This window comes from Neolamprologus multifasciatus, chromosome 11 (assembly GCF_963576455.1).
Source record: "Neolamprologus multifasciatus chromosome 11, fNeoMul1.2, whole genome shotgun sequence".
Classification (NCBI taxonomy): domain Eukaryota; kingdom Metazoa; phylum Chordata; class Actinopteri; order Cichliformes; family Cichlidae; genus Neolamprologus; species Neolamprologus multifasciatus.
Window position 1 is genome coordinate 17,904,425 of NC_140449.1, and position 26,978 is coordinate 17,931,402.

General features: G+C 40.1%; 2 protein-coding genes across 4 annotated transcripts; both read left to right on the forward strand.

Annotated features, from left to right (window-relative positions):
• The first annotated feature begins 408 nt into the window (after positions 1-408).
• On the forward strand, positions 409-3,123 carry sp8b (sp8 transcription factor b). 2 transcript variants are annotated; one of them, XM_085178638.1, is made up of 2 exons: positions 409-701; positions 1,179-3,123. In XM_085178638.1, exons 1-2 carry the CDS (start codon positions 681-683, stop codon positions 2,514-2,516), a joined length of 1,359 nt encoding a protein of 452 aa, XP_085034764.1. In that variant the 5' UTR covers positions 409-680; the 3' UTR covers positions 2,517-3,123. The 2 variants fall into 2 exon arrangements, with proteins under 2 accessions (XP_085034764.1, XP_085034766.1); XM_085178640.1 differs by lacking the exon at positions 409-701 and adding an exon at positions 710-984.
• An 8,428-nt stretch (positions 3,124-11,551) lies between these two features.
• Positions 11,552-18,854, forward strand: macc1 (MET transcriptional regulator MACC1). 2 transcript variants are annotated; one of them, XM_085178374.1, is made up of 5 exons: positions 11,552-11,707; positions 13,183-13,305; positions 13,394-15,441; positions 16,065-16,253; positions 16,340-18,854. In XM_085178374.1, exons 2-5 carry the CDS (start codon positions 13,191-13,193, stop codon positions 16,541-16,543), a joined length of 2,556 nt encoding a protein of 851 aa, XP_085034500.1. In that variant the 5' UTR covers positions 11,552-11,707; positions 13,183-13,190; the 3' UTR covers positions 16,544-18,854. The 2 variants fall into 2 exon arrangements, with proteins under 2 accessions (XP_085034500.1, XP_085034499.1); XM_085178373.1 differs by lacking the exon at positions 11,552-11,707 and having other exon boundaries at positions 13,158-13,305.
• Positions 18,855-26,978: the final 8,124 nt, after the last annotated feature.

A 26,978-nucleotide genomic window follows, 5' to 3' on the forward strand; every position in this document is an offset into this window, starting at 1 on the left:
CCGAGGACAGAGTGAAGTCGGTCAACTTGTACACTTGCACATGTACATTTGCGGGAAAAGAAAACGCAGAAAACTTTTTTTAAAGCTTGCGCTTCAGAACGCGAAAGGCTTCTGAAAAATGGAAAAGAAAGAGGAGTTTGAAGGCACTTGGTCTACTACATCGCGGTGTTTGTTGCCTCTTGGTGGAGGCGGCGGAGGCGATGGCGCATAATTTGCCAAGCTTTTTATTTACTACGCAGCATCCCACATCGCCAGACACGGGTCATCATTCCTCCTTCTTTAAATTTATGGAATGTGATGTTCTGTAAAAATTTCAGTAAGTGGCCCCCTAATACCTCCTTCCCAATTCACTCTCATTTAACTTTACCTTCCTTCCGCTGTCTTTTATTATGGAGGGGGCGTTGGGGTGGATGAGGGAGGGGAGGTGGTAGGGTGGCGGTGGGGGAGTGGAGAGCTGTCTGAGGCGCTCTATTGATGACCTCACGGTAGTATGTGGCAGTGCGACGGGACGAAGCCGCTGATTGGTCGCCCGTGTCACAGCGGCACTTCAAAGCCGGAGAGGAGCCTACAATTGTGGAAGAATGGGCGGAACACATCATTGTATTGCACACCTCTAAAAAAACAGTGCTCTGATTCATAAATATAAAAAGATCCTCTGAGGAGGGCTGTGTTTTTGTGTGATGGCAACTTCACTTCTAGGGGTGAGTCTAAAGGACTTTCTTACTGGTTTAATTAGTTCTTGTCATTGTCCTGCGGAGGGGGATTAAACTTACAGCGGTCGCAAAGTAGCAGCAAAGCCAGTGCGTTGGTTATATTTCCAGCAAGCGGTTTGTATGATAAAGACGAGGCTCTGTAAACTGCATATAGACTGAGTTTGGCGGTCACCGGCGCTCAAAACACGCATGTTTTCCCTGCTGTCCCGTTTGGCATGCATTTGTAAGCGCCGTCTGACGCATTTCACTTGTCTACTTTCTGTTCATCCAGGTAGGAAATCAAGATAATCTTCTCTGTTGATTACAAAAACTTAAACAAAAATACAGCTTATTAGTCGTCTGCTAAAAAACAGGGAAACTGTCTCTACTTGAACGCTATTTCCCGATCCGAAAAGAATGCATTAAAATGCCTGTAATTAATCTGTTTAACTTGTAAGTCGCTTACATATTTTCTTGTCCTTTCAGGAGGAGCCGAGGTTAGGATCGACTCCTTTAGCCATGTTAGCTGCAACATGTAACAAAATAGGGAGTCCGAGCCCTTCACCGTCGACAATTTCGGATAACTCCTCGTCATTTGGAAAAGGTTTCCACCCGTGGAAAAGAGCCGCTGCGAGTAGCTGCAGTCTCGGATCCGGCCTGCCCGGTTTCGGGGTATCGCGTAATGGATCTGGCATCTCGGACTCTTTTGGCACCAACAGCTCCACCGGATCCAGTGCCTTTTCCCTCACGTCCGGTACCTCGTCTAGTTCACACTTTGGAAACGATTATTCGGTTTTCCAAGCATCCGTGTCGAGCAGCTCTCAAGAGTCCAGCCACCAGCCGGTCTTCATCTCAAAAGTGCACACCTCAGTGGACAGTTTGCAGGGCATCTATCCGAGGATGAGCGTTGCGCATCCTTACGAGTCCTGGTTCAAATCGTCTCATCCCGGGATCCCCACGGGAGACGTTGGTACCACCGGAGCCTCTGCATGGTGGGATGTGGGAGCGGGATGGATTGACGTTCAGAACCCTAATGGAGCAGCAATACAGACGTCCTTACATTCCGGTGGACTCCAGACCTCCTTGCACTCTCCCCTGGGCGGATATAACTCTGATTACTCGAGTTTAAGTCACTCTGCTTTCAGTACAAGTCCATCTCCACACCTGTTGACAACCGGCCAACACCTGATGGACGGTTTCAAGCCGGTGTTATCCTCTTATCCCGACACAAGCCCCTCTCCTTTAACCGGGGCAGGAGGGACTATGCTCTCCGGGGGTCCACCTACGTCTTTAGCGGGGTCTCCGAGGTCATCTGCCCGGCGGTACTCGGGAAGAGCCACCTGCGACTGTCCAAACTGCCAGGAAGCGGAGAGACTGGGACCGGCGGGCGCCAGCCTCCGGAGGAAAGGTCTCCACAGCTGTCACATTCCAGGCTGTGGGAAGGTTTACGGGAAAACCTCGCACCTAAAGGCGCATTTGAGGTGGCACACAGGCGAGAGGCCGTTTGTGTGCAACTGGCTCTTTTGCGGAAAAAGGTTCACTCGCTCCGACGAGCTCCAGCGACATTTACGCACACACACAGGGGAGAAGCGATTCGCTTGTCCGGTGTGCAACAAGAGATTTATGCGTAGCGATCACCTGAGTAAACACGTAAAAACTCACAGCGCCGGAGGATCTGCCGGCTCTGGCTCCGGGGGCAGCGGAGGGAAGAGGGGGAGTGATACCGACAGCGAGCACAGTGCACCGGGAAGCCCTCCATGCCATTCCCCAGACCTGTTGCACCCACCTGAGTCGGCCCAGGGAGTAGGCATGAACGGGCTCTAAAAAACTCCCCCAGTGAAGTGAAAACTGTAAAACAGCAAAGTGTCGTGATGGAATTGTCCGACAGGACATGAAAGTGGACATACTTTGGTGCATCATCATTGTCATTTAATGAGAAAATCGGCCTCTATGTTTCTTTGACTCTTTCCGAGTGCTTAAGACGTCCAATTGAATAATTTCATAGCCGTGCCATCAGAAACTTCTCATCTGCGGTGTGAAAGTGTAGTCAAGTCCTTGTGTGACACACTGTGGGAGGGCACGAGCAAAACTTTTTATTTTTCTTACTGTTTTTCTTTTGCAGCCCGATCCTGAATACGCCCGATGTTTTATTTGTCCGGTATAAGACGCGAAAGACAGAAAACACTGCTGTCAAAATTGTAGGGCCTGAAAAAGTTGAGCAACTGCTATCATGCATATTGTTGAAAACCAAACACTGGCACTTTATTATCGAGCAGGGGAAACTGTTGCTGTCAATGTGGATGGACTGCTCGATAGGAACAAATACCTGTAGAGTATGGCGGTGAGACACGGGAGTGATGATCCCATTAAATAAAGTGATAAAGGAAGAGCAGATATATATATATATATATATATATATATATATATATATATATATATATATATATATATATATATATATGTATCACTGCTATTCTCTTCGCAGCCTACACTATGTGCGCCAACTTTATCACTAGGCCTGTTGAGGTTACTTAGACTTCGCTGCAAAATGTGTTGTATATAATTACAAATGTAGGTTAGAATAATTACAGCCCAGTGTAAAGGTGAGCAATGTATTTGTCCAGGAGACGATTTTGTATAGGTATTTCTAGCTGTATATGGACTCTAGTAAATATTTGAAAATATACGGAAATGTACTTGGATTTTCTTTGACATGATATGAAATGTATTGTGGGGAGTTATATTTAACCACGACTTTTTCTTGTATTTAGGGATCTATCATTAGGCGCACTTCGAATTTATTTGTAAAGTTTTGAAATCATTTACTGTTTACCCACTCGTTTAATTTAAGTAAGCATGTTGTAAAGTGATTTTAATTTTACAATGATATTTTTTTCTTTCTCTCTCTCTCTCTCTCTCTCTCTCTCTCTCTCTCTCCTTCTCTCTCTTACTCCGAGAATGGCTTTTTATGTGAGCCACTCAATAAAGTCAGTATGAAATCAGAAGCACCTGATCGACTCAGTTTGTCGGATTGCTGAGTCATTAAAAAAAAAAAGTAAACGCCTAAAAGAAACTCATAAATTACACTTTGACTTCATGTTACATTACAAGTCCGTGTGTTTGCTATTAATGTGAAAAACTGTAGAGTTTCATGATCTCCGTAACGGCCTCCAGCAACACCAGGCCTTGCTCACATCTTAATTTAAATTTCAATAATAAAATGTAACAATTATTTAGAAATGGGGAGAAAATTCAGTGTTATTTAAAAAAAAAATCTATTTAGCCTGAAATAAGTCATTATCGTTTAAAAAAAATCTGTTAAGCAGAAAAATTCAGCCTCTTAACTTTTCTGAGGACGCGGCTTTACCATTAAACCACCGTTTATGACGAGTTAATTTGCGTATAGTAAATACTCGCAGCAACACACTGTAATTAGCATTTTTATTTTGTATTTATCACTACTATTCTTCTTTTTTTCATTCTTTATTTCCATTCAAATCTCCAATATATTTTCATCCTCAGGTTTTTCCTTCTCACTGGTCATTCTTAAAACACTCGTTTTTCTTCCGTTTTTGTAAATGTTACTAATAAATGCACAGCAGGTTGAGTGCCTACGTTATTTATTTTTGTGTGTAAACATTTAGATCGTCTAATGAGGACAGCGCGCGTTCTTCTGCGGAAAGTTTTGTTTCCCTTCAGGCTGGACTTAATTTGACCTCATTTCAAGTCAGAAAATTACTTAAAATCAAGATTCGAAGCAAAAGCACAAGAAATCTGTGGACTTTTCCATTCAGATGTGCTCATTTACTTTACTTGCCTAACACAGAGACTTTTATTTAATTTAGTTGAACATCGTATTTCATGTCATTACAGCTGAAAATAGAGACCGTCTTTCTTTTTCTTTTTTCTCTTTCTGGTTTCTGGGTTTAAGGCGTCAAATCTTAAGAGCCGATTGTAACATACAGCGTGCGCGCTGACGTAACATTTCCCATCTTCTAAACTGTTTTACAAAAAATAAAAAGTGATGCGTAGGGAAACTAATATAATAAAAACTGAATTATTCTGAGTTTTTTTTTCCCTTCGGATCTCTGAGAAACAGCTTAATCTCTAAACTTCTGCAAGGAGGCTTTGAATTTAAAGCTCTGTAGCGCCATCTAGCGCTATTCTGCTCAACCGACAGTTTTCAAAAACCAGCCCTGGATCATCCTGATCAGATTTAAAGCTCGGATTTATTTTCACTTCGTAGAAAGCATATTGCGATGCCTTAAGCAATTCTGATATATAATCATATCTGATATTAAAGCATGGTTACATTTATAATTGTTGATGCCAGACCTGATTAAAAGTTTAGCCTCTGATTTCAGCTAATCGTCTAATCATGGAATATGCCCTTTTGTAAGTTTACCCACCTGGTCCTCATGAAGTGTTACTGAATCTTCAGACAAGTGGAGACAAAGTTCTGACTCGGACAGTTGTAAGACTCCTAAACATATTTTGTACTTGTAAACAAGGTTAAAGTGATCATTAAAAAAATTAAGTCCTTACACTCACAGCTGCTCCGTTTAGCAGTACACGAGGAAAGCTCATCAGAGTGACTGGATATTTTCTGGGTACATCAAGCTCACAGTCTCCAGATGTTTTGCTGACATGATCTGAAAAAGACTCACAATAGCAAACAGACTCAGTTTCATTTTCAGTTTTAAATACTTCCACATTCATTTGCACATTTTCATACAAATAAAGTTGCTCCACTGTGGTCCAAGGATGAAAGAAAAATGAAACGGAGGAGTGCACAAATGATTGACTAAACATATCCTGCTTTTACTGAGTTCATGAATCCCCAAAGTGCTTTGGCATGTGGGATTTGTATATAGAGACATTAAATACTACAGCACTTACACAGCTTTAACCAAAGATTTTGTAGCTGATTTATATGTAGCTGGTCTGCTTAATAAATGTTTAGGCAGTCAATTTTTCCTTTAAGCATAAATGTAGAACATTTTTTGTTTGCTTTTTAAATTCTGGCTCGTTTAGGGTGAAAAGACTTCATGATTCAAATAAAGTAAACCTAAAACTGAGTTTTAAAAAACTAATATCATAATAATAACTAATTTTTAATGAGTTCAGCATTGTATTTGTGGCTTACCATATTACTGCAAGTTAAGTTTATAAAGTGATCCATCTTCATTTTTTTATTAAAATCGTTTTAAACATTCCAGTCAGAACACAACAGGCTTGTAGTTTTAAAAGCCGCCTCCAAAATAATCTAACCAGCCAAAAAGTGATCAGTTAATATGAGAGACTCATCTCAGCCAAACGTTTCAGTGCACCACTCCGTGTTGTCATACCATTAGCACCTTACTAGACTGTTGTTGCATTGCGTGGTCCTCAGAGGAACGTCCCACCGCTGGCCTCATTTGAATTAAGCTGGCCACAGGAAATGCACGCATGCCAGGATGAAGAGGATGGGCCTGCCAACTGTGGATGAAGGCCACAATAACAGCTATGGTCAGAGCACACAGTGTGTTGGCAGCCAAGTTTATCGTTGATCCGGTCACCTAGAAAACAGGAAAGAAATAATATTATGCCAATGATGCTAAAAATTTGCATCGATTTATGATTTTGGGGTTGTTTAATGAATCTAAAGCCAAATCTTTTGGAAGATGGATAGATAGATAGATAGATAGATAGATAGATAGATAGATAGATAGATAGATAGATAGATAGATAGATAGATAGATAGATAGATAGATAGATAGATAGATAGATAGATAGATAGATAGATAGATATCTCATTCACTCATTGAGAAATGAGTGAATGAGAAATAATATTTTATCTGCAAGGTAAATATCTGTTTTTCAGAAAGAGACAAAAGCATGTACAACTTTAGAGAAATAGAAATGATCACCTATAGTACAAACAAGGTTCTTGATTTGATGTTTTTCATTTCTACTTAATGAACATTTGAGCCGTATGTGAGATCAGAGCCACAACCCTCCATTTTTTCTTGTAATCAAATGGCTAAACTTCCATAAAAAACTTAACCAAAGCTTTGTCTTTGCTGTCATTGCAATTGACAGCAATTACTGGCTTTTAAAAAGAAAATGCCAGATTGGAACTCATGTACCTTTTCAAATCTGTTACTCCCTGTATTTCAATACGTCATGCTTGAAAATAATTTAATTAGCTTTATTTTTCTCTTACAACCACTATTCACCTAAACCTTGAAAATCACAGATTTGTCTTTCATATAATCTCATTAGAGCAGTTTTGGATCATTAAAAACATCAACATACAAACAACTTTACCCAACTTCATTGTTTAAAACAACACACGCTGGCTCACCAGTTGTACGGTAGAGAAATGGCTCCATCAAGTGGCACAATATTGTAAACATTAGACATCCACTTTACAGTTTTTCTCCATTGGTTTGGCTCATTTCTTGAAACAGAAATTACATTCTCAAAATAACATGGACAAACCTCCAAACCTCTTGGCAAATGTTCACAACAGAATGGCATTTCTCATTCATTTTATCAAATGGCAAATGCCTTAGTACATGTCTCAATTGTCTCAGTGCATCTTTGCAAATGATTAAGTACAAGTAGCCTACAGTTATACAGTTAGTCCACATTTAGCACATTTTCCAAATGAATAGATCTTGTAGATCTAAAGTGATTAGTTGATTCTCAGTCTAATGATCATTCTCTCCAAAACATGTCAGCATGATTTCATTGTATAAGTACTCGCATGCACAACCGTCTGTTCAATTGTCAAAATTGGTCAAGAACATAATACCATGAATACCATATATGAATTTCTTTGAATATTTGACAAACTGATGACAGTCATTGACAGTCAGGTGAAACTAGGTGTCACACACAGGTGTGTTCCATGATTGTGTGCTGCCAAACACAGATATATAGAGCTTGACCAGAGCCAGTCCGATCTCTGAACATGGATAGACAAGGCCAAGCAAACGGACAAGGGGAAGTTCTTCCTCAAGGAAGAGGAGGAAGAAGAAGAAGAAGAGGAGGACTGAGAATGCGTGGTGGAGGAATAGGGGGAAGAGGAGGCCGAGGAGCACGAAGACACTGTGCTGTCCCGAATGAAATTCAGGCCACAATTATAGACCATGTCATAAACCATGGCCTCACAATGTCAGAGGCAGGTCGTCGAGTGCAGCCTAATGTGCCTTGCTCTACAGTCTCCTCCATTATCCAAACCTTTCGCAGGGAAAACAGGTATGTACTCTATGTAATCTATAATGGAATTATATGTTATATAGGACAGGGCACTATGCGTGAGGCAAAAAATGTATAACTTACTGTAGAGATTTTGTGTGCACCTTCCTACAGTGGTAGGTCTATACTAGCAGGTGGAGAGGACTATTGGAATGTTTTGATACTAAATATGACAAGAAATATATTGAACAAATTACTGTAAACTATGGAATTACCTAATTCATACAGTTTAGAGAAGTATTCCAGTCAGTGTGCAGCGGGAGAATTAGTACAGCAACCACTGAATAAGTCCTTGTTTTTTGATTTTGTGTTCATACAATTTACTACTGTAAATTGTACTGTACATTTTCTTTTTACATATGTATGAAACTTTCTTTGCGTGTGAATAAAAAATGGTTATAATTTCCTTGGTAGTGTGAGTGCAATCTGTGATGTCAAACCTTGGAGGCTACTCTTTTCTGTTGTATATTGTTGGTCCTCTGCCATAGTGACAAAACATCTAAACATTTTGTATGGCAGTACTCACACAATGCCAAAGGGACGATGCATTTTGGGGGCACTGACTATTCAGATTAGAAAGAAATGTAGTTTTGACACATGAGTGAACTGTTTTAGGGGAGATATGAGCTTTTGCAGGTGGACCATGTTGTTGTGATCAACCATCCAGGTTTATTTTGACAAAAGCACCAAGAATGATGAGAATGTCCGATCTGTGTCGAGAAATGAGCCAAAGCTATTGAGAAGGATCTTTGCCATTTTGGAGACACTGACTGTTTAAATGAGAAAGAGATTTAGATTGAAGCCTGAGTGAACAGTTTTGGAAGAGATATGAGCATTTGCAGGTGAGCTATAGTGTTGTGCTAAACTGTAAGAGTGTTTTGCCAAATGATCTTAGAGTTTTGAGAATGTAATTTCTGTTTCAAGAAATGAGCCAAACCAATGGAGAAAAACTGTAATTCGGATTTCTAAACTCAAGAATCTTAAATCATTTTGGCCATGTTTATGCCAAAATATTTCTCTCAGGCTAAAGTAATTTCTTTAAAATTCAAGGATCTCATTCCTGCTGTAGCTCAGTTATGATACATTTCATTAACCGTGTCACACAATCAAGCTAAGTAAAGCTTGTATTCCAAATGAAAAGACTCTTGAGAAACTACAGATAGTAAAATGCCCAGTGAAGACCTTTGCAGGCAGTGTACAGACTTTTTCGTCCAAATATTTTTGGACAATTATTCATTTTTTTGCCAAAAACCCCCAGATGCGATTGAACGGCAGCCTTTCCGTTTTAATTCAAGGGGTTTTCATAAATATTGCTGTTTAGGAACCGCAGCTATTTCTATACACAGTCCTCAATTTTAAGGCTTAAAAATAATTGGACTATTGACTGACAAGCATGCAGCTCAAACCTGTTTCCTGATTTCATCACAGATTAAGCAGATAAAAGATCTGGAGTTGATTCCTGCTGAACCTGTATTTTGTATCTTTTCACTGGAGCTCTTAATAGAGTGTGCAAAGAGATGTTGGTGATAGTGAAAAAGACAATAATTAGATCGAAAAAGCAAAGTAAACCAACCCGATTGGCAGCCGAAACTTTAGGAGGGGCCAAATCAACAATCATACAACAAAGGAATGCACTGGCCAGCTCAACAACATCAAACAGCCTGAAAGACCAAAGAAGACAACAAAATTGCACAACTTCCCAACATCCAAGTTAAGAACAAGAAGGTAGGAGTGCCACTGTCAAGGTCTCTACATTTACATTAATACCTTTATTAATGTAAATACCAAGAGTTAACAACATGGTGCAAACCATTGGTTACACTGAAGAACAAGAAAGCCTCAAAGTGAAAACAAACAAACAAAAAACATAAATATATTGTACAACATCCAGCCATCTATATTCTTCCACTTGTCCAATTCAGGGTTGCCCATTCCAGCTACCATAGGACAACAGGTGTGGTACACTCTGGACAGGTCACCAAGTTAATCTGTGCAAAGTTTTTTCGTTTTGTGTAGACAGACAACTATTCACACCGATGGGCAGTTTTGAGTCACCAATTAACCTTTGGACCATGAGAGAAATCTGGAGTACCCAGAGGGGACCCACGCAAACAAAAGGAGAACATACCGACTCCACACAGCCCGATGGTGGAGTCTTCTTCCTCTAAGGCAACGGTGCTAACTGCTGTGCCACCATGCTGCCCACTATTGTACAATGTACCATTTTTTGTTTTGTTTTTTTTAAATAAAGGAATTTTTTTTCATATTAATTTCAATTTTTCACATTAATTTAGGTGGAACATCTACAACCATTCTAAGAACAGATAATGTACCAGCAGGAGAAAAAAACAACTTTGCACAGATTAACTTCCAAGATTAACTTCATATGTAGAAGAAAAGGAACTTCTCATGATGACAAGCATACCACATTGTCTGTCAAACATGGTGGAGGCAGTGTTATTGTATGGCAAGGGCAGGTATGGCTGCTGGTGGAACCAGGTCACTAATGTTTATTGATGATGTGAGTCCTGATAAAGCAGCAGGACGAAGGGTACAGGTCTATATTCTCTTCTTACAGTCTGCCAAATCCTGCAAAAACCAATTGGACAGGGCTTTACAGTGCAAATGGATAACGGCCCAAAGCATAATGCAAAAGCAACCCCATCAGACACACACAGAACAGGATATATGAAGGAGAATGCACTACATTTCAGTAAAATAGAAACATGAATATAACTAACAGGTTTTCAAATGTTTGCTACTTAGACCTATACACTCTGTATCAGCAGATGATTATTACCCACAGCGAAATCCAAGCTACAGCAACCAAAGGCCGTTTCTTTTTTTACATCCAGTGTCATAATCTACTCAAGAGTGCTTATTGCATTCCTGGAGAATTGCTTGAGGATGAAAGGGCTTACATCAGAGACCACAGGCCAGTTGAACAGTTCTGAGGGAACATTTCAGCTTTAGCAGGATATTCGGTAACAACAACAATAACAGCCGGAAGATTCCTCAAGTTGTAACTTTCATACACGTCTACTACCGAGCTCTGCCCTTATCTTATTTCTATGAGAGCTAAATCATCAGTGTAAGTTACACTGTAACGTATCCTTAAGTTTGTGCTAACGATTAAGCTCCTTTTATGTTGTTACTCGAAATGCAGCGATGAAATGCCACAGTGAAGACCATGAAAAAACAGCAAACGCATTCATTAAACTGAGAAACGAGAGAAATGGTAGGTTTTTCTGTTGTTTTTGGCTTAACTATACCCTGCGTGACTTTCACGCGTTGCAACCATGTACAAATAATATATATATATATATATATATATATATATATATATATATATACACACACATAAAACCAGTTATGCTTCTTCAGGCTGTGTAAATTAACCTTATTTCATGTCGGTGCACCAGCCTGTCTGATATGTTTTTGTAACCCCTATAGCGCTTATCAGTCAAGTCACACTTACATCGAAACCACGAGTATCGCTCAGTTTCATGCCTGCGTAAACACTGTGTTGCATTGTGGATATTGTAGGCACTGTCTACCTAAGGCCACTCCTCCTCCGGGATTCCGGTAATAATTTAAACTTCCAGTCCCAAAATGCTTAGTGGCCAAAAGCAAATAGAATAAGAAGAAGCTGTGACGTGAGGAGATCGGGGTTCTCGTTTTCAGCCCTAAAAAGCAGCGCTGATGATACTGGATTGACCTCTTTTCTAGCCAAAGAGCTGAAGGAAATCTACAAACATCTCGTGCTGACGGTTAGATCAAACTTTGATTTCTTTGTCTCGTATCTAATAGTTTTTCGACTTGGTGTTAATATTAGGAGCACTCAGACGAACAGCCGAGGCGTTAGACTTTATGACTTTGTCGCTACTCAGTCAAGTCTACACCTGTTCAGGTGTGAAAATGGCACTGACACGTGTCTTGATGTTGTAGATGTGTTTAGAGAAGCTGGAGCTGAGGGACTTTGTGTTAAAGTGTTTCTGATCAGATTGTGAATGAATCAAAGATTTGCTTGATAGTGTTTTCATCTGATCAGAGGGGGAAAAATAATGTTCGCGTGAATTTAATTGGAGCTGTTTGCTCAGCCTCGAATAATAATGTAAAGGAAATGCAATGCAGATTAAGTAAAGCCACCGTGCAGTGTTTCTTCGGAAAATACACGGTCTGTAGTACAATAGGACTAGACTTTGATCATAGGAAGAAGCTCTTTGTGAAGTGACTAGTGTGTCATAGGCTTGACAAGACCAACCTGTTTTTGTGCACTGGTGTAAGAAACCACATTATTAATGACTGACTCACCGTGACAACTATTGAATGGGTAGTGTCATTTTACGCAAACAAGTAACAAACTGAAGAGTTCAGACAGTTTGGAGCAGCTTTCTGTAACAGACTGAAGCTCCGCCGAAACCCTGGGGCCCATTCTGCCTGACGAAACACCTGTGAGACAGAACAAAGCCGTAGCTTTACTTTTATTGTGAAGGTTGTTGCCACCTGTCACAACACTTTCAAATTCATCTATATTTATAGATATTAGTAGGGCTGCCACTTGCTTTTATATTAAATCCAAATTGGAAGTAAAATAATGGTATCCCATTAATAAAGTCTTAATGGTGGGGTAATATTGTGGAAATAAAGAGACAGTAGCTACATAATACAATTTAATTAGCGTTTAATTACCAAGTTAGAGTTTGAGATCAAGCATGGTTTTCAGCAGAATTATATTAGACAGAAATGTGTATAATGGGATAATAACTAGATGTAATAATATGGAAACAAGTGCCAAGAACATTTTAATTCCAAATATTTACACAGAAATTATATTTTCTTGCACAGAGGTTATATTTTTTAACAGTACCATACTCTTTTTAACTGTCTTTGCCTTACAGCAAACATTTGCTTTTGTTATTAAGCTGTTATTTACATTTCAGTCTAATATCACCCAGCTAAAAGCATCCTTTAATACCAAGGTATTTCTTAATTATTATCTTCATAATTAAATTGTATTGCTTGATTATTATATCCTTAGTTCCAGATTATTTCTTGTTTTGTTTGAAAAAAAAAGCAAATATTCAAATGTTTATAAATATTTCGCTTTAATAGTGGCTTAATTGTCATCTGATTGCTGTTCATTTTCTGATGATCAGCTGATTTGCACTGGGATTCCTATTATATTGTTTGAGGAGTAATGTAATTACGCCCCAAAATAATGAATCCATGTTTATGTTTACAGATGAAAATATGGCAGCTGAAAGAACCAGGTCCTTCCGTCGTGTTGGGAGTCTCATGCGGAGTAAATCTGAGGGCACCCTGATTGATCTGACTGACAGCGCCCCACCCAGCAATAACTTGAATGGTAAAAAGCTCAGTTTCAAGCTTAAGTGACCTGTGCTTTGAATTTGAACATGTGGTAATAATGTTAACCCCCATCTCAATTTTCACAGGTGGGCTCGTGTCAGGACATACACAAAACTCTGACTGGACATTTTTGCAGTCAAACGTTTCACTTTCATCTCCGACTAAAAATCCTTTTTGGAACAAGATATCTGCGTCAAACCCTTTCTTAGAAGATATTGTACACATCGGCACAGACAAGCATAGTTTTGACTCATCAGATTTACAAGAAGACCATAAAGGGCATCGGTACACAAGTAACGACGATGCCATCAGCACTTCTTCCGATGAAGGCAACGTGAGCAACTTTCTGGAGAGCAGACAGAACATCAGCAACAAGTCTGGGAGATGGAGGAGTACTTCACACATCATGGATGATATAGAAAGAAAGGTGCAGAGACAGGAGAACACCTTCGCACCACCCGTGCCGGTGCTGAGTCCAGATTTTGAGTGGCTAAAGAATGACAGAGAGGCCTATAAAATGGCTTGGCTGAGCCATAGGCAGCTAACACGCTCATGCCTGGACCTGAATGTGATTAGCCAGAGCCCTGGATGGGCTCAGACCCAGGCCACAAACTTTCAAGTTATCTGCAAGATTGGCCACGCTGGCGGCTCAGTACAGTTACCGGAGTCAGGAATTACCATCCATATACCAGAAGGACATGTTCCTCCTGGAGAAGCCAAGGAAGTTACACTCAAAGCAGTGCTAAATCCTCCCCCTGGACTCAACAACAACTACATGACAACCATGAGTCCCCTCGTTGAGGTGGTTCTCAGCAACATTAACACAAAGGAAACTTTGTCCCTGGAGATGAAACTGTCAGGAGAGGTGAAGAGTGATGATTCAAGTCAGGTGATGACCACTTTATACGGGCTGGTGTCCAACAAAAGAACAGGCCCTTACAACAGATTGAATGACTGTTACATTCACAAGAATACGATGCAGTTGAAGCTCCAGGATCTGAAGACACACTTTTTTGTGATTGCAGTTGCAGAGGCCTCTGCACTGCAGTCCCCTGCTACATCAGTCTGGGATTACCTTGACCGCAAAATCACTGTCGCAGTTTATGGTCCCAGATACATCCACCCATCATTTAAGATCGTGATAGTTGTCTGTTGCCATGAGGACGTTCCACCAAAGCTCCCGTTTTCTGATATCTGCAGAGGCAACAAATACCTGCCTCCAGTTGTGCTGCAACTTTGGGGAAAACATTGCTTTAAACCAGACAAGCTCAGCAACCTTCATGTTGAAGTCGGCATTACTGACTCGATGTTTAAAATCAAAGCTGAAGACAAACTGAAAGAAGTGAGAGAAAGTCAGCTGAAAATAGGGACAGTTTTGCATCTGCCCATTGCATTATCTAGTTCTAGTAGTGCAGACATGACCCCTTTTAAACTAGATTTACAAGTGAAGGAATCAAACAGTTCAGCTATTGCAGATTTTCAGGTGCCTTCCCCTCCTGCTGCACCCATCAGATCAGAAAAGCGAGCGACCAGACAGATAGAAAGGCCGGTCAAAATGATAAAACCTATTCCCATTACTGAGGAATGTCATTCAAATTTACCAGAATTCACAGACAGGCCCGTGAACTTGCAGTGCTACGGTGTGGCCCTAAAGTCTGTCTTTCGTCAGCCACGTGTAGAATATCTCCTGGAGTACTTCAAGGGTGACACAGTGGCTCTCCTTTCCAGAAATCCAGTTAAGTCTGTGGGAAACTCAAAAGTCAAAGAGTGGTATATCGGATTCCTCCGAGGGAAGACTGGTTTGATTCACTGCAAAAACATCAAACTCATAACTAGGGACCAGGTGATGGACTTCCATGACATTGAAGTGACCACAGAAGTCCTTCTGGAGAACATGACGCGGCCCTTTAAGAAACTTACTTACATGTACTCTGCCATCCAGACACTGGTCACCGAGCACATTACCAGCTGGAGATGTTTTGCAGATGCTTTAGGGTATAGCAAGCTGCCTCAGGACGCACTCATACGGAGGCATGCTGAAACTGAGCCCGATAAAGTGGCGTGCATTCTGGAGAAGCTGAAGGAAGACTGCCACACTGTGAGGGGCAGGAAGTTTCTGCATGAACTCATTGTTGTAAGTACAAGGAAGTAAATAGTGGCCTTGTTTTTGGTCCATTTTCATTATGCTTGCAACATGCTAGGTTCATCCCGATGTCACGTTCCCCAGTGTCAGGTTAGCAGCTATAGTGGCTGCCTAATACTCATGCTGCCTTGTCTTAGATCAATGCTGAGAGTGTTCGTGTTTTTCCTCTGGTCTATAATACAGTTTATCAATATATGTTTTTTTGTCTTTGTATGTTGACTAATCTTTGAGTTACTAGCTATAAAGACTTTTCTTCTCTTTAACGTCATGAAGTAGCAGGCAAAAAAAATACACCAGAAATTTGCATTTAAGTCTCATTTCCAGAAAAATGTGACCTAATTACAAAATAAATCCACAAACTTCATTTGATGTTGGAACTATTTTTTTTTCTAAATACTACAGACTTCACACTGTGAAAAAGTAAGCATGGATCTACTTGACCTGGAACTACATCCCCCTCCGCTCACCTGAGCAACATTAGGTCGCTGCAGGCTTCCTTTACCTGACAGCTTTGGGATGAACTATTCCTTTAAAATCCCCTCTGCTTTGCCTCACACTGTATTCTCTATTTGCTTTCATTATAGCTAATTTGTATTTTTAATATGGTTGTCAAGGGCCTGCTGAGGATGGATTCAGTGAGTCTTGTGGCCCAGGTCATACAGAACACTGTCATTCTGTCCACTGCCGTGGAACTGGGAATTCGATGGCGGGAGCTCGCTGAGAAAGTGGGAAAGTTCTCAAGCACACAAATAGCTAAGCATGAAGCACCACATCGAGGGAAGAATGGTGAAGTCGGTCCCCAGGTCAGTTAAACGTTTTGTTTTAGGAAAGTTATTTGAAGTTTCACATCTGACAATTAAAAAACGAATAACGATGTGTTCTGTTTCAGTCAATGTGGAAGCCTGCCTATGACTTTCTGTACTCCTGGAGTCTTCGCTATGGAGATAGCTACAAGGACCTAATCCAGGATCTGCACCTGGCCCTGGACAAAATGAAAAACCCTGCCACGAGACATTGGAGGCACCTGACCGGTGTGCTCGTCACAGTGAACTGCCTCGATGTCTTTCGAGCCTCTGCTTACCCAAAAGCCTAAACCTCCTCTTCCAGCAATCAAAACATCTTTTGTTACAAGGTGGTGAAGTTCGAATGATCATGTTACATATCTTTTCTGGTTGTCTTGTAGCTTTGCTTACTTTGTCTCAATGTTCATTTTCTGCACAGAGCATTAGAACCGATGTTATTAAAACTCACACAGCTACATGCATTATATATTAGAACAGCTAGCAGAAAGGCCTACAGCTAGCAAACTGTTGAGAAAAATATGAGAAAATTAAAGTGTGATGTCTGTTATAGTGAAATGCCACATGTCGTTAAAGTTAATTTTCCTTCTGTCAAATCTCCATGAGGTTAGCCAACTACCATCAGGTGTCCTGGGTATTAACAATGCTCCTGATGTGTAATTATTTGTTAGATAAAAGATAAAAGCTGCTCATGAGTCAGTTAAAACAACTAAATAAAAGAAGAACGAGTCCAGAGGCACTCTGTTGGTTAAGATTATTTACAAAAAATAATAATACAAGTTACACAAATCCACTAAAGAGTCTTCACTGGAGTCTAAGAGACTCTGATGAAATCTCTATCGTCGATATGCGAAAAGGGTTTTTTGTTTTTTGCTCCAGCTATGTCATCTTTCTATAACTTTTCTATAAATGTTTCCAAAATTCTAACCAACAGAGTGCCTCAGGACTCCTTCTGCTTTATTTGTTTGTCTTTTTATTCCTTTGCCTTTCAGTCGAAAGGTAATTTTACACAAATTTGTATTATTAGAAATACATTCCCAATACATGTGCTGTTTCTACACCTTTCAAGACGCTTCCACTAACAGTTTTTGCATAGTTATTGTAACCAATAATTTGTGAGTTCTCTGAAACAGGATCCACAGCAAGGCTCCTCTAAGTGTTTGTATCAGTGGAGTTTAAAAAAAAGTTTAAGGCTTTTCTGTAATATAATGTAAAGTAGCTGCATGAAACCGATAAATGTGAACACTGTTGCAAAAAAGAAATCTAGGGTTGCATTTCTGAGTCCGTGAATGAAGTGTTAGGTCTGCGTGCTGAAAATAAAAACGCATGACCAAAGTCAAAGTACCCTGATGGCAGTAAGTAAACTGTTAAGGAGCTACTATAATGTAACTTAAACTGTTGTTTTCTTAAATATTAGTGCTATTTTTATAATGTAATGTAATATTTTAGACATGCACAAAAACAGTACTTTTATAATGTATACATTGTAATTGCAGTGTGTTCATGATTCATAATGTAATGTTGGGTTTTTTTGTCAAACGGAGAGTGGTGCCATGTACAGTACACACTGCCTTCAGTCTTTGATACCACGTTGTATGTAGAAAAAAAAGAAAAAAAAGAAAGAAGAATAAGATATGAATAAATATAAAAGATATAAACCTATTGCGATCATCTTTTGTTTTAATATACAGGTACAGAACTCCGATAATGTGATGAAAATAGACAGACAGATAAAGATAGATATTTTAACAATATTTGAATACTTCAAAGCTTATATGTGTCTCCTGTTTTTCAAGTCAAACAACACATCTTGTGTGTCAGTGTTTTCCATTGATCTTCTCTTGCTGTTTGCTTTTACCTGTTTGTTTAAGCTAGTTTCAGTCGAAAGCATTATGTGCCAGTTCTCAGTTAAACAGAGAGCAGACAACGCTGAATTGACTTTCCTTTTGCTCACTGATTACAGTGCGGGAAAAATAAATCAAGACATGAAAGTGGTATCAGGCAGCAGAGTGAAGTGCTGAGGTGATTGTATAAGATGCAACAATGCTTTTTCTAAGGACTGATAAACCTGCATAATATTAATTTAGCAGGACAAATGTTACAGGTAACATTAGGAACAAAAGACACAAATATCTATTGCAGACAATCACAAGGCAGCAACTCAATGCATTTCAACATGTAGACATGGTCAAGATGACCTACTGAAGTTCAAACTGAGCACCAGAATGGGGAAGAAAGATAATTTAAGAGACTTTTAATGTAGCATGGGTGTTAGTGCCTGACATACTGATCTGGGTATTTCAGAAACTGTTGATCTGTTGCAATTATCCCACACAGCCATCTCTCTTTTTTTTTTTGTTCTTTTTTTTTTTGCCTGTCCCATTTGGTTCTTTAGCCGTCTGAATTGTTGTCTGAAGACCAACAAGGATACCCAATGGATTTATTTTGCCAAATGGATCATCATGGCATTGCCGTATTGGTTCATTTGATCGACCTTTGTTTTTATTATTTATTTTATTTTATTTTCAGTTGTTACAGACGGGACAGACATGAGTGAGGGATAGGAAAGGGAGAAAGAAAGATGAAGGAAAAGAAAAACAGAAGGGAAGAGGGACAGTGAGAAAGGGGGGAAAAAATCTCCTGGATCACCTGTTGAGAGAGAAAGAATAGAAAACAAGCAAAAAAAAACAAAGCAACATACTAAACACAACACTATTGCATTAATCTAGCTAAGTGTAAACAGCAGTAAATACTAAATATTGAATGTTGTTGTGCAGCACGCAGGACATACAGCGCACAATGTGCTTTGAAGTAGCAGCCAAGAAAGGTGTGATTTAAGTCTACGAACAGTGAACACCCGTGTGCACACCTGTGTGGATCAGCGCGCTTGTATTCAAATGGTTTCCCCATGTAATGGTCTGCAAGAGGATGTAGAGAGCCATAGCCCTGTCCCCCAGGGCATGAAGCAGGCATGGAGGAGATCCAGGCCCCAGACATCCAGAGGCCCCAGAGTGCGAGAGCCCAAGGAGGACCACCGGAGGGGCATCTATGCCACCCTCATGGGAAGGGCTGAGGATCCCCAGACGAGGGGTCACCCAGTAGCCACCAAGCAGAAGCTAGAGGGGGCTGCACCGGCGTGCCCGCCGGCTCTGCCGGCAGCCAGCTGTGCCAGAGTGAACCGAGCCGCAGGCCCAGAGGCCGGAGGCCTGAGGGCCCCCCGCGCCCCGGAAGAGGCCTGACCGAGCAACAGGTGCCAGGCCCCGCCAAGTAGCCACCGGGAGTGAGCTGGTACATACCTGAGTGCCCAGCCATCTCTATGGTTTACAGAGAGTCATCCAAAAATCAGAAAATGGGCAGCAGCTCTTCAGAAAAAAATACCATGTTGGTGTCAGAAATTGGCTAGGATGCCTTGAGGTGATAAAAAGCCAGGAGTAACTCAAACAACCACCTGTTACAACCAAGGTATGCAGAAAAGCATCTATGAAAGCACAACATAGAAGCAGATAGGCTACCGTAGAAGAAGCTGTCAGCTAAAAACAAGAAACTATGGCTACAGCTCACAAAGGCTCACTAAAACTGGACAATAGAAGACTGGAAAAATGTTGCCTGGTCTGAGTTTTTGATGAGGTCAGCACTTTTCAAATAACAAAGCACTATCCTTTTATGACCACAATGTTCTCATCTTTTGATGGCTGCTTCCAGATGGATAACCATATCTTGCCACATCTCAAAGCTCAGATCATCTCAAACTGGCTTCTTGAACACAACTATGAGCTCACTGTTTTCAACTAGACTCCACAATCACCATCGTTGATGTGCAGCTGACAAATCTGCAGGAACTGTGTGATGCTATCACGTCAATATGGACCCAAATCTCTGAGGAATGTTTCCAGCAGCTTATTGAATCTGTGGCACAAAGAATTACGGCACCTCTGATGGTGAAAAGTGAGACCACACAGCCTAGTTTTGTATGCATCAGATTATTTTTTATAGTAACACCACACAAGCCTTATCCCCCATTTTCAGTAGTGCTACCACTTCATAGAAAAGAAGCTTTTTCTTTAAGATTAATCAAACTTTGTTGTTTCTTCTAAAAAAAGAAAAAAACATTCATTCAGGTCAAATCACCAAGACAGTGGGACAGTGAAGATATCGAAACTCACAGCATATTTGAAAAACAGTCAAATTCTTCATAGAAAAACACTCAAATTATCCCCAGAGACAAGAATGGCCCCAGATAGAACTATACTTAAGGTTTAGTAACACATTTTAAATTTGACATGCTTATTTTGAGAAGAACAGAATATTGGATCCCCACGGCTATTTTTAAAGCGCTGCTCTGTGCACACTTCATCCTTCATTAGGAAATGGGACAAAAGGTTCCCTATTTTAGTCATAATAACCACTGGTAGGTCCAGAGAAATGATTTCTCTATGAGATTATCTCCACAATCCTTGGGTTTAAGCATTCAATCCTTTTAAAAAAGCAATAATGTGAGCTATAATGAAACATTTGTGATTAAATATCCATAAAAATAGCATTCTGAAGCTGTAAACATACTAGTTATTGACTAATGTGATGTGTTCAGGACACAGATTGACTCATCCAATTAATATAGGAAGTAGATGCATTCAGAGTGTACCAATTACAAATGAGCCTTACAGAACTTAAACAGGGCTAAAAATATGCATAACTGTGAAATAAAATAGTGGTTTAGTCTTTATTATATACACACATATATATATATTGGATAACAAATGCTTTTTATAGACATTTTTTAGTCATTTAATAGTGAAGGATGTGCTTCAGATTTGGTGTCTCAACAGGAAATGTTGTAAAGTCTGTGCTGATTCTATCACAGTGAAGTGATTCAACAATTAAAGTGTTCCAGTTTGAAAATGGACAGTGTGTTTTCGAGTCCCTGTTTTTTAGGTGCGCTGAGGCGTTAAACTTTGAAGCTAATGCGATGTGACCACTTTTGTTTTGGGAGTCTTTTATAGCAGCAGTGTGACAGTGCAGATACAGTAACAGTTTATAGCATTCAAATCGATGCACGTCAGAGTCTTTTTCTTATGTTTGCAAACTAGCTCATACTTCTCCTATGAATTAACTGCGGGCCGACAATAAAACTACGGTTTATGATCCATAAAATGAGACTTTGTTCCAGTAATTTGCCCCGATCATTCACACCGTCTTCTGCTTTGTTTCACTCAAAACTTAAAGCCCACAGGAGCCACTAAGTGCTTCTCATTAGATATCAGCACATCAAGAAGTCTTTGTCACTGACACCCCGGCCAAAACTCTGTGCAAAGTCCTGCTCATAAGTCAGAACATTTTCAACTGTGTCAAGGAAGACGGTGTTAAGCTCCTTGGAGTTGTAGTTGAGAACAAAATGAGACGCTGAAAATGTTCCCACACTTGTACCAACTGCACCCCTTAAAACTTTAAGCTCTCATCATCAATCTAAGCACAGGGGAGGCTTGTTCTGCTACGTTCAGGTTATGTTTATACAGCACACATTCATCTATATTTCCTCTCATTTCCCTAGAGCCAAAGCCCACTGCAGATTTTAACCCTGTTCATCATTGCAGTGATGAGCATAAGATCCCACAAGCAAAGCTCATCTCAGCTGCTCAGTCTGCTCCGCTGATCTGCGTGGGATTAAGGAGACGTTGGCATAATATTATTTCTGACCAGGGAGATAAAAAATTCTTCATTGCTTGTTGCTTTTTCTCTTTTCCCAACTATCTGCCAAGGAAACCTTTGGCCTATTAATTTTTTTTCATGTAGATTTGGATGATGAATTAACTGAGAGTCATTATTACTGTTGAGTATCCTCTTCCTGCCCTCAGATCTTATGGTGTGTGACCATGGTGACATTTGTGCTGCCTTCACATTCATTAAGGAGAAAATGCACTACCTTACATTTCATTCTTTCACAGTTAAAAGCCAATAAAGCCGAGCAGAATAAGATCAAGAGAGCATTTCTGCGTTTGTCAACACTAAATCTTCCTTGTACTGACAGATACAGATGATTTATCTAGCTCCTTAAACGTTGGAGTCCTCTGGGATATGTGCTGTATTGGACAAAAAAAATCAGATTTTAAATGCATTTTAGCTTTTCACTTTGCTCGCATTCATAGTTTGCTACTGTTGTGAATGTTATGTAATGTTGACTGACAAGGAAAACTTTATTTATCTATTCGTTGAAACCTCCATCGTTACAGAACCGACACTTCCAGTCCAGTCCAGTGGGTGGCACTGTTGCATTGACCAAGTGGTTAGTTGCTCATTCTACTCAGCTGTGACATGTCGTTACCCAACAGCACTCTTGTAATAAATAAATAAAAATAATATCCTAAATTATTTGTTAATTATGTCTTATTTCCGTTTAGGGAATAATAATAACTCATCAACATTATGAAACTCTCTCAGGAAGACAAATAAAGCATGCGCAGTAATGCACCTTTATACTCCAATGCCTGCATCTTGTTCTGACCTGCAAGCAGTTTGGATTGTTCCTATTTTTATCTCAACAAAAAAAAAAATCTCAACAAGTATCCTGCTGTTATAAGTGGGCATGCTCAGAGTCCACAGAGTGTGACTCTCTGAAGCCAGCAGCCATGGGAGCCATCCACAAATCACTGTTATGAACAGAAGCATTCCTCTGTCCTCCAGGGTATATAGGCTTCATTTGGTTTGTGTCCATGATATATGTTGAGGGCAAGAAGTCATTTAGCTTTCAATTTATTAGCCTGGTGATTTATGCACGCTGCAAAGGTAGCAGTGGTGTCTCCCACTCCTTCTCTCCAGCCCCCACTGTCCCCTGCTCTCCACCACTTTCAGATTAGACTCTAATAATTTGGTAATAGATGATGTGAAAGAGGAGAAAGTTCAGCAATTAGAAAAAGTCAGCAGAAAAACATGGGTTTACAGTTTCTTTGGCCGCACTTCATTTATCACCAGTGTTATAGTCACTCAGAGCATGATGAAATGCTGAGACCACAGCAACCTGCACCATAGCTGGACTCCATATATTAGAGAAACAAAAACAAAACCACTAAAAGAATATCTACAATAAAAAATGATGGTTGAAAATCAGTGTATCGGTTTAGGTTCAACAGCAATAAGAGACACAATAATTCAGCTGTTCCTATTCTCACTAACACAGAAATTTTATAGCTGCATTTAACATGCATCATGTACCATTGCATAATATGAGCAAAAACAAAAGTCTTCAAATCCCTAATACAAAAACAGAGATGGTTGTAGTTTTACAGATTTGGAAAGGTCTGTAGTTTTCAGTTTTAGCAGATTTGCAGTGCGCAAGCATTTTACAAGGTGTCGATTGTTGCCCGGAGATCAATGTCTTTCTTCTGACTAACAGCCCCGCTTGGAGCCTCTTCCCATGACCACCGCTGGGATGGAGGAAGCTCTGTTACCAAATGACTCACTGGGAAAAAAAAACAACCTGAAGTGTTTGGCAGTGTTCAGAGAGGCTTTGTGAGTAATCACCATCCACATCCTTGGACACTTTTACTTTGCTCTCACTCTCACTTTTTCCATCAAGCAACTTTGCAGAACCCTATTTCATCATGCCAGAACCCTGAGATAAAAACTGAGGAAATTTAGAACACACAAATAAACCCGCTCTGCTATTTATAAACATCCACATCTGCAACTCAAACCAAAGTCCTCAATTTAGCACAATTGCTTTGCCTTCAAGGGGATGGTGGCAAAGTGTTTCCCCTTCTGCTCCCTAGTTAGCAGACTGGTTTATTTTTGCTGATGTGATCACATCCTATCGTGCATTAGGTTTTGTCAGGTGTACCATGACGGTGTGGAGGAGGTGCAGACAGTGTATCTGCTGACGGGGCTGACGTACCAACTGTGACACTCCCACTCCATCTATAATGTACAAACCAGATGGAGAAGAGCTGGGAATGAGACATGGGAATGTGCAGGATTGTGGCATAAGATTTTGACAGTGAGCATATCACTACTGAACCTCTAGTAGTGTTTTTTCTTCCTAATAGGTTTGTGATTTTTATATCATGGCGCCATTCATTCGTCAGACCTGGGGTATTTCTTTTACTTTAGGCTTTAAAGGCCTTTGAAGTACCTGCAGGGATGTTTTATGAATTAGTAACTTTTTAAAGTACATAAAACTTGTTCTGAACTAATTGCACAATTGTTTTTTTTTTTTGTTGTTGTTGTTTTAATCAGTGAATGCAACAGTACTATTGTGTTGTTGTAGGTGGTTACTTGTAACTGTTTTATTGAGGGCTGTGATTCCCAATGTGCAACTCCAGGAAATTTTGCCCTTAATATGTATAAACCTGAGTGGTCATTTTGGATAACTAATGCAGTGGAAAAGGAAAAAAAAGGTTGTGACAACCAAATGTGAGAGCATTGAAGAAGGATGGAATTTGGTGAAACTGCTAATTACTAATAAACTTTTTTTAAATACTGAAACTACAAGTAAATTCTTGCTTAAAGTATGTACAACACACAAAGTTCAGCACCTATCAGCCCAAAGATTCATGGGATTACAATGTTTAGGTTAAAACAATAACAATTTAGCAGTTTTTTAATGTTTCCATTTAAATTAAGTTGTTTAATTCAATTATGTTTTATTTATGTAATTATGTAGTGCCAAATCACAACAACAGACAGTGAGACCTGAACAGTTCAGGGTTACTGTTCAGGTCTTACTGGATGAAGTGGTCCTATAATTATACAGTATATGAGGCACAGGATTGCCTATAAGTAAATAGATCATGAAAGGTTTTCTGAGGCATTTCATGACTTGACTTTTGCATACGTTTGACCAATATCCCTGACAACATTTTAACTGTAGTGGTAAAATGGCAAATTGACCCATTCTTTACTTTTATAGTCTACTTGAACGCATAGAGGTTTATACGACATGCCTCGTTTACACAAGAACTTTTCTCTAGACCTTAGTGCTCTAACATTCACACACCAATGGATGCAAAGAGCAACTTTGGGTCCGGTCTCTTGGCCAAGGATTAGCTTTCAGACTGGAGCAGCCAGCAGTTGCACCATCAACCTTCTTATTAGTGGATGACCTGCTTGAGCTGCTGATTCACAGCCTCTGCAGAGTAGTCCAATTATCATGCTGGAGTAAAACAGATAATAATTTCCCCTGAAATTCAGAAGCCTAGGAGAAATCAAAATAATATTATACCTGATTACTGCAAGGCGTTTTCAACTACAGTAAAAGCCTATTTGATGTCACAACTGCCGGTGGTTGCATGGTACATATTCCTTTTTTCATCTCTGTTTTACGACTTCAAAAAATCTAGCAGATGGTAAGAGCAGTTTTAAGCTGCAGATGTCTACATATTACAACAACAAGCAAGCCCTCATCATCCAAATGAAGCTCATACTTCTGCCACGACTGTTGGTTATGTATTGGACAGTCGAAAGTCTAGTCTGATAACATTTTCATACCTTTTCTCCTTTAACTTGAAGTCAAACTTCACATCTTGAAAAGAGCTGGGTGGCCATCATGACCACACAACTTCCACATTGATGAGTTAACACATCATGAGAAGAAAATAAACAAAACAAAACACCAGCAACACAAAACTTGCTATCTACTATTCAATGGAGATAAGGGATGGGGGATAAATCTGTCACAGAATAGTGTCCTCTTGACTAATTTCTGTCAACCAAGAGGGAGAACAAGTGGGGCTGAAGGGCTACTATTCCAAAAACAACATAGCTGGAAAGGTAGCCTATTGGGTCCTGACAGATTGGTCTGCCTAAAGAACGAGAAGGAGGAGGAGGAGGTCGCCTTTAACTGACACATGGGGAGGAGCAGAGGTGAGCAGAAATCTGGAGGAGATGGGAACACAGCTGCGGTTCAGGGGAGAGTTAGTGTCTACTTCCAAAGGCTTCCCTGGGAGTCTGAATTTATTGGTGCCACTGGTTGAAAGCCACCTAATGATACTGTCATAGAGAGATGAGTCTATCTATCTATCTATCTATCTATCTATCTATCTATCTATCTATCTATCTATCTATCTATCTATCTATCTATCTATCTATCTATCTATCTATCTGACACCCTTCACACCCCTCCTCTGTTGTTTTTGGCACTGGATATGATGCTTTCCTTTGCGTCTTCGGTCCTGATCACTCCCCAGGTGCTCCACCGCCACCCCCACATCTCTGCCTATCATCCCTCTTTAAACTGTTCTTTCTCATGTGCAGCTGGAGCACTCTGTTTGACCTCATCCCTCCTCATAGAGGCTTTATTAATTGGAGTTGTGGTGGGAGTCCCCACAGCACGTGTGGTTAGAGCGAAGAGCCACCCTCATCACTTAACGTACTGCAAGTCTCAGTGACATGCCATATTATGTTGCCGTCCAGCCTGTGCTCTGCCAGTGTTGTTTTAATGGGCTTGAAGCCAGAGATAAAGATGCAGCTGTTACATTTCTAACATTAAATTACTTTATTTCATACGAAGACCAATTACACTTTAATGGTGTGGGTTTTTTTGGGGGGGTGGGGGCGTGTCAAATCAGTTACATTTTTTCTTATTTTTTTACTGACAGCACGATTGTAACCAAACATGCACCTTCAGAGCACTTCTGGATATGGCAGTGCTCCAATAAAAATACTCATGCTCATTCCACAGATACCTCAATTTACTGTAAAGGTTTTGCAAGAAAGCTCATTTTTATGCTGTTGTGCTTT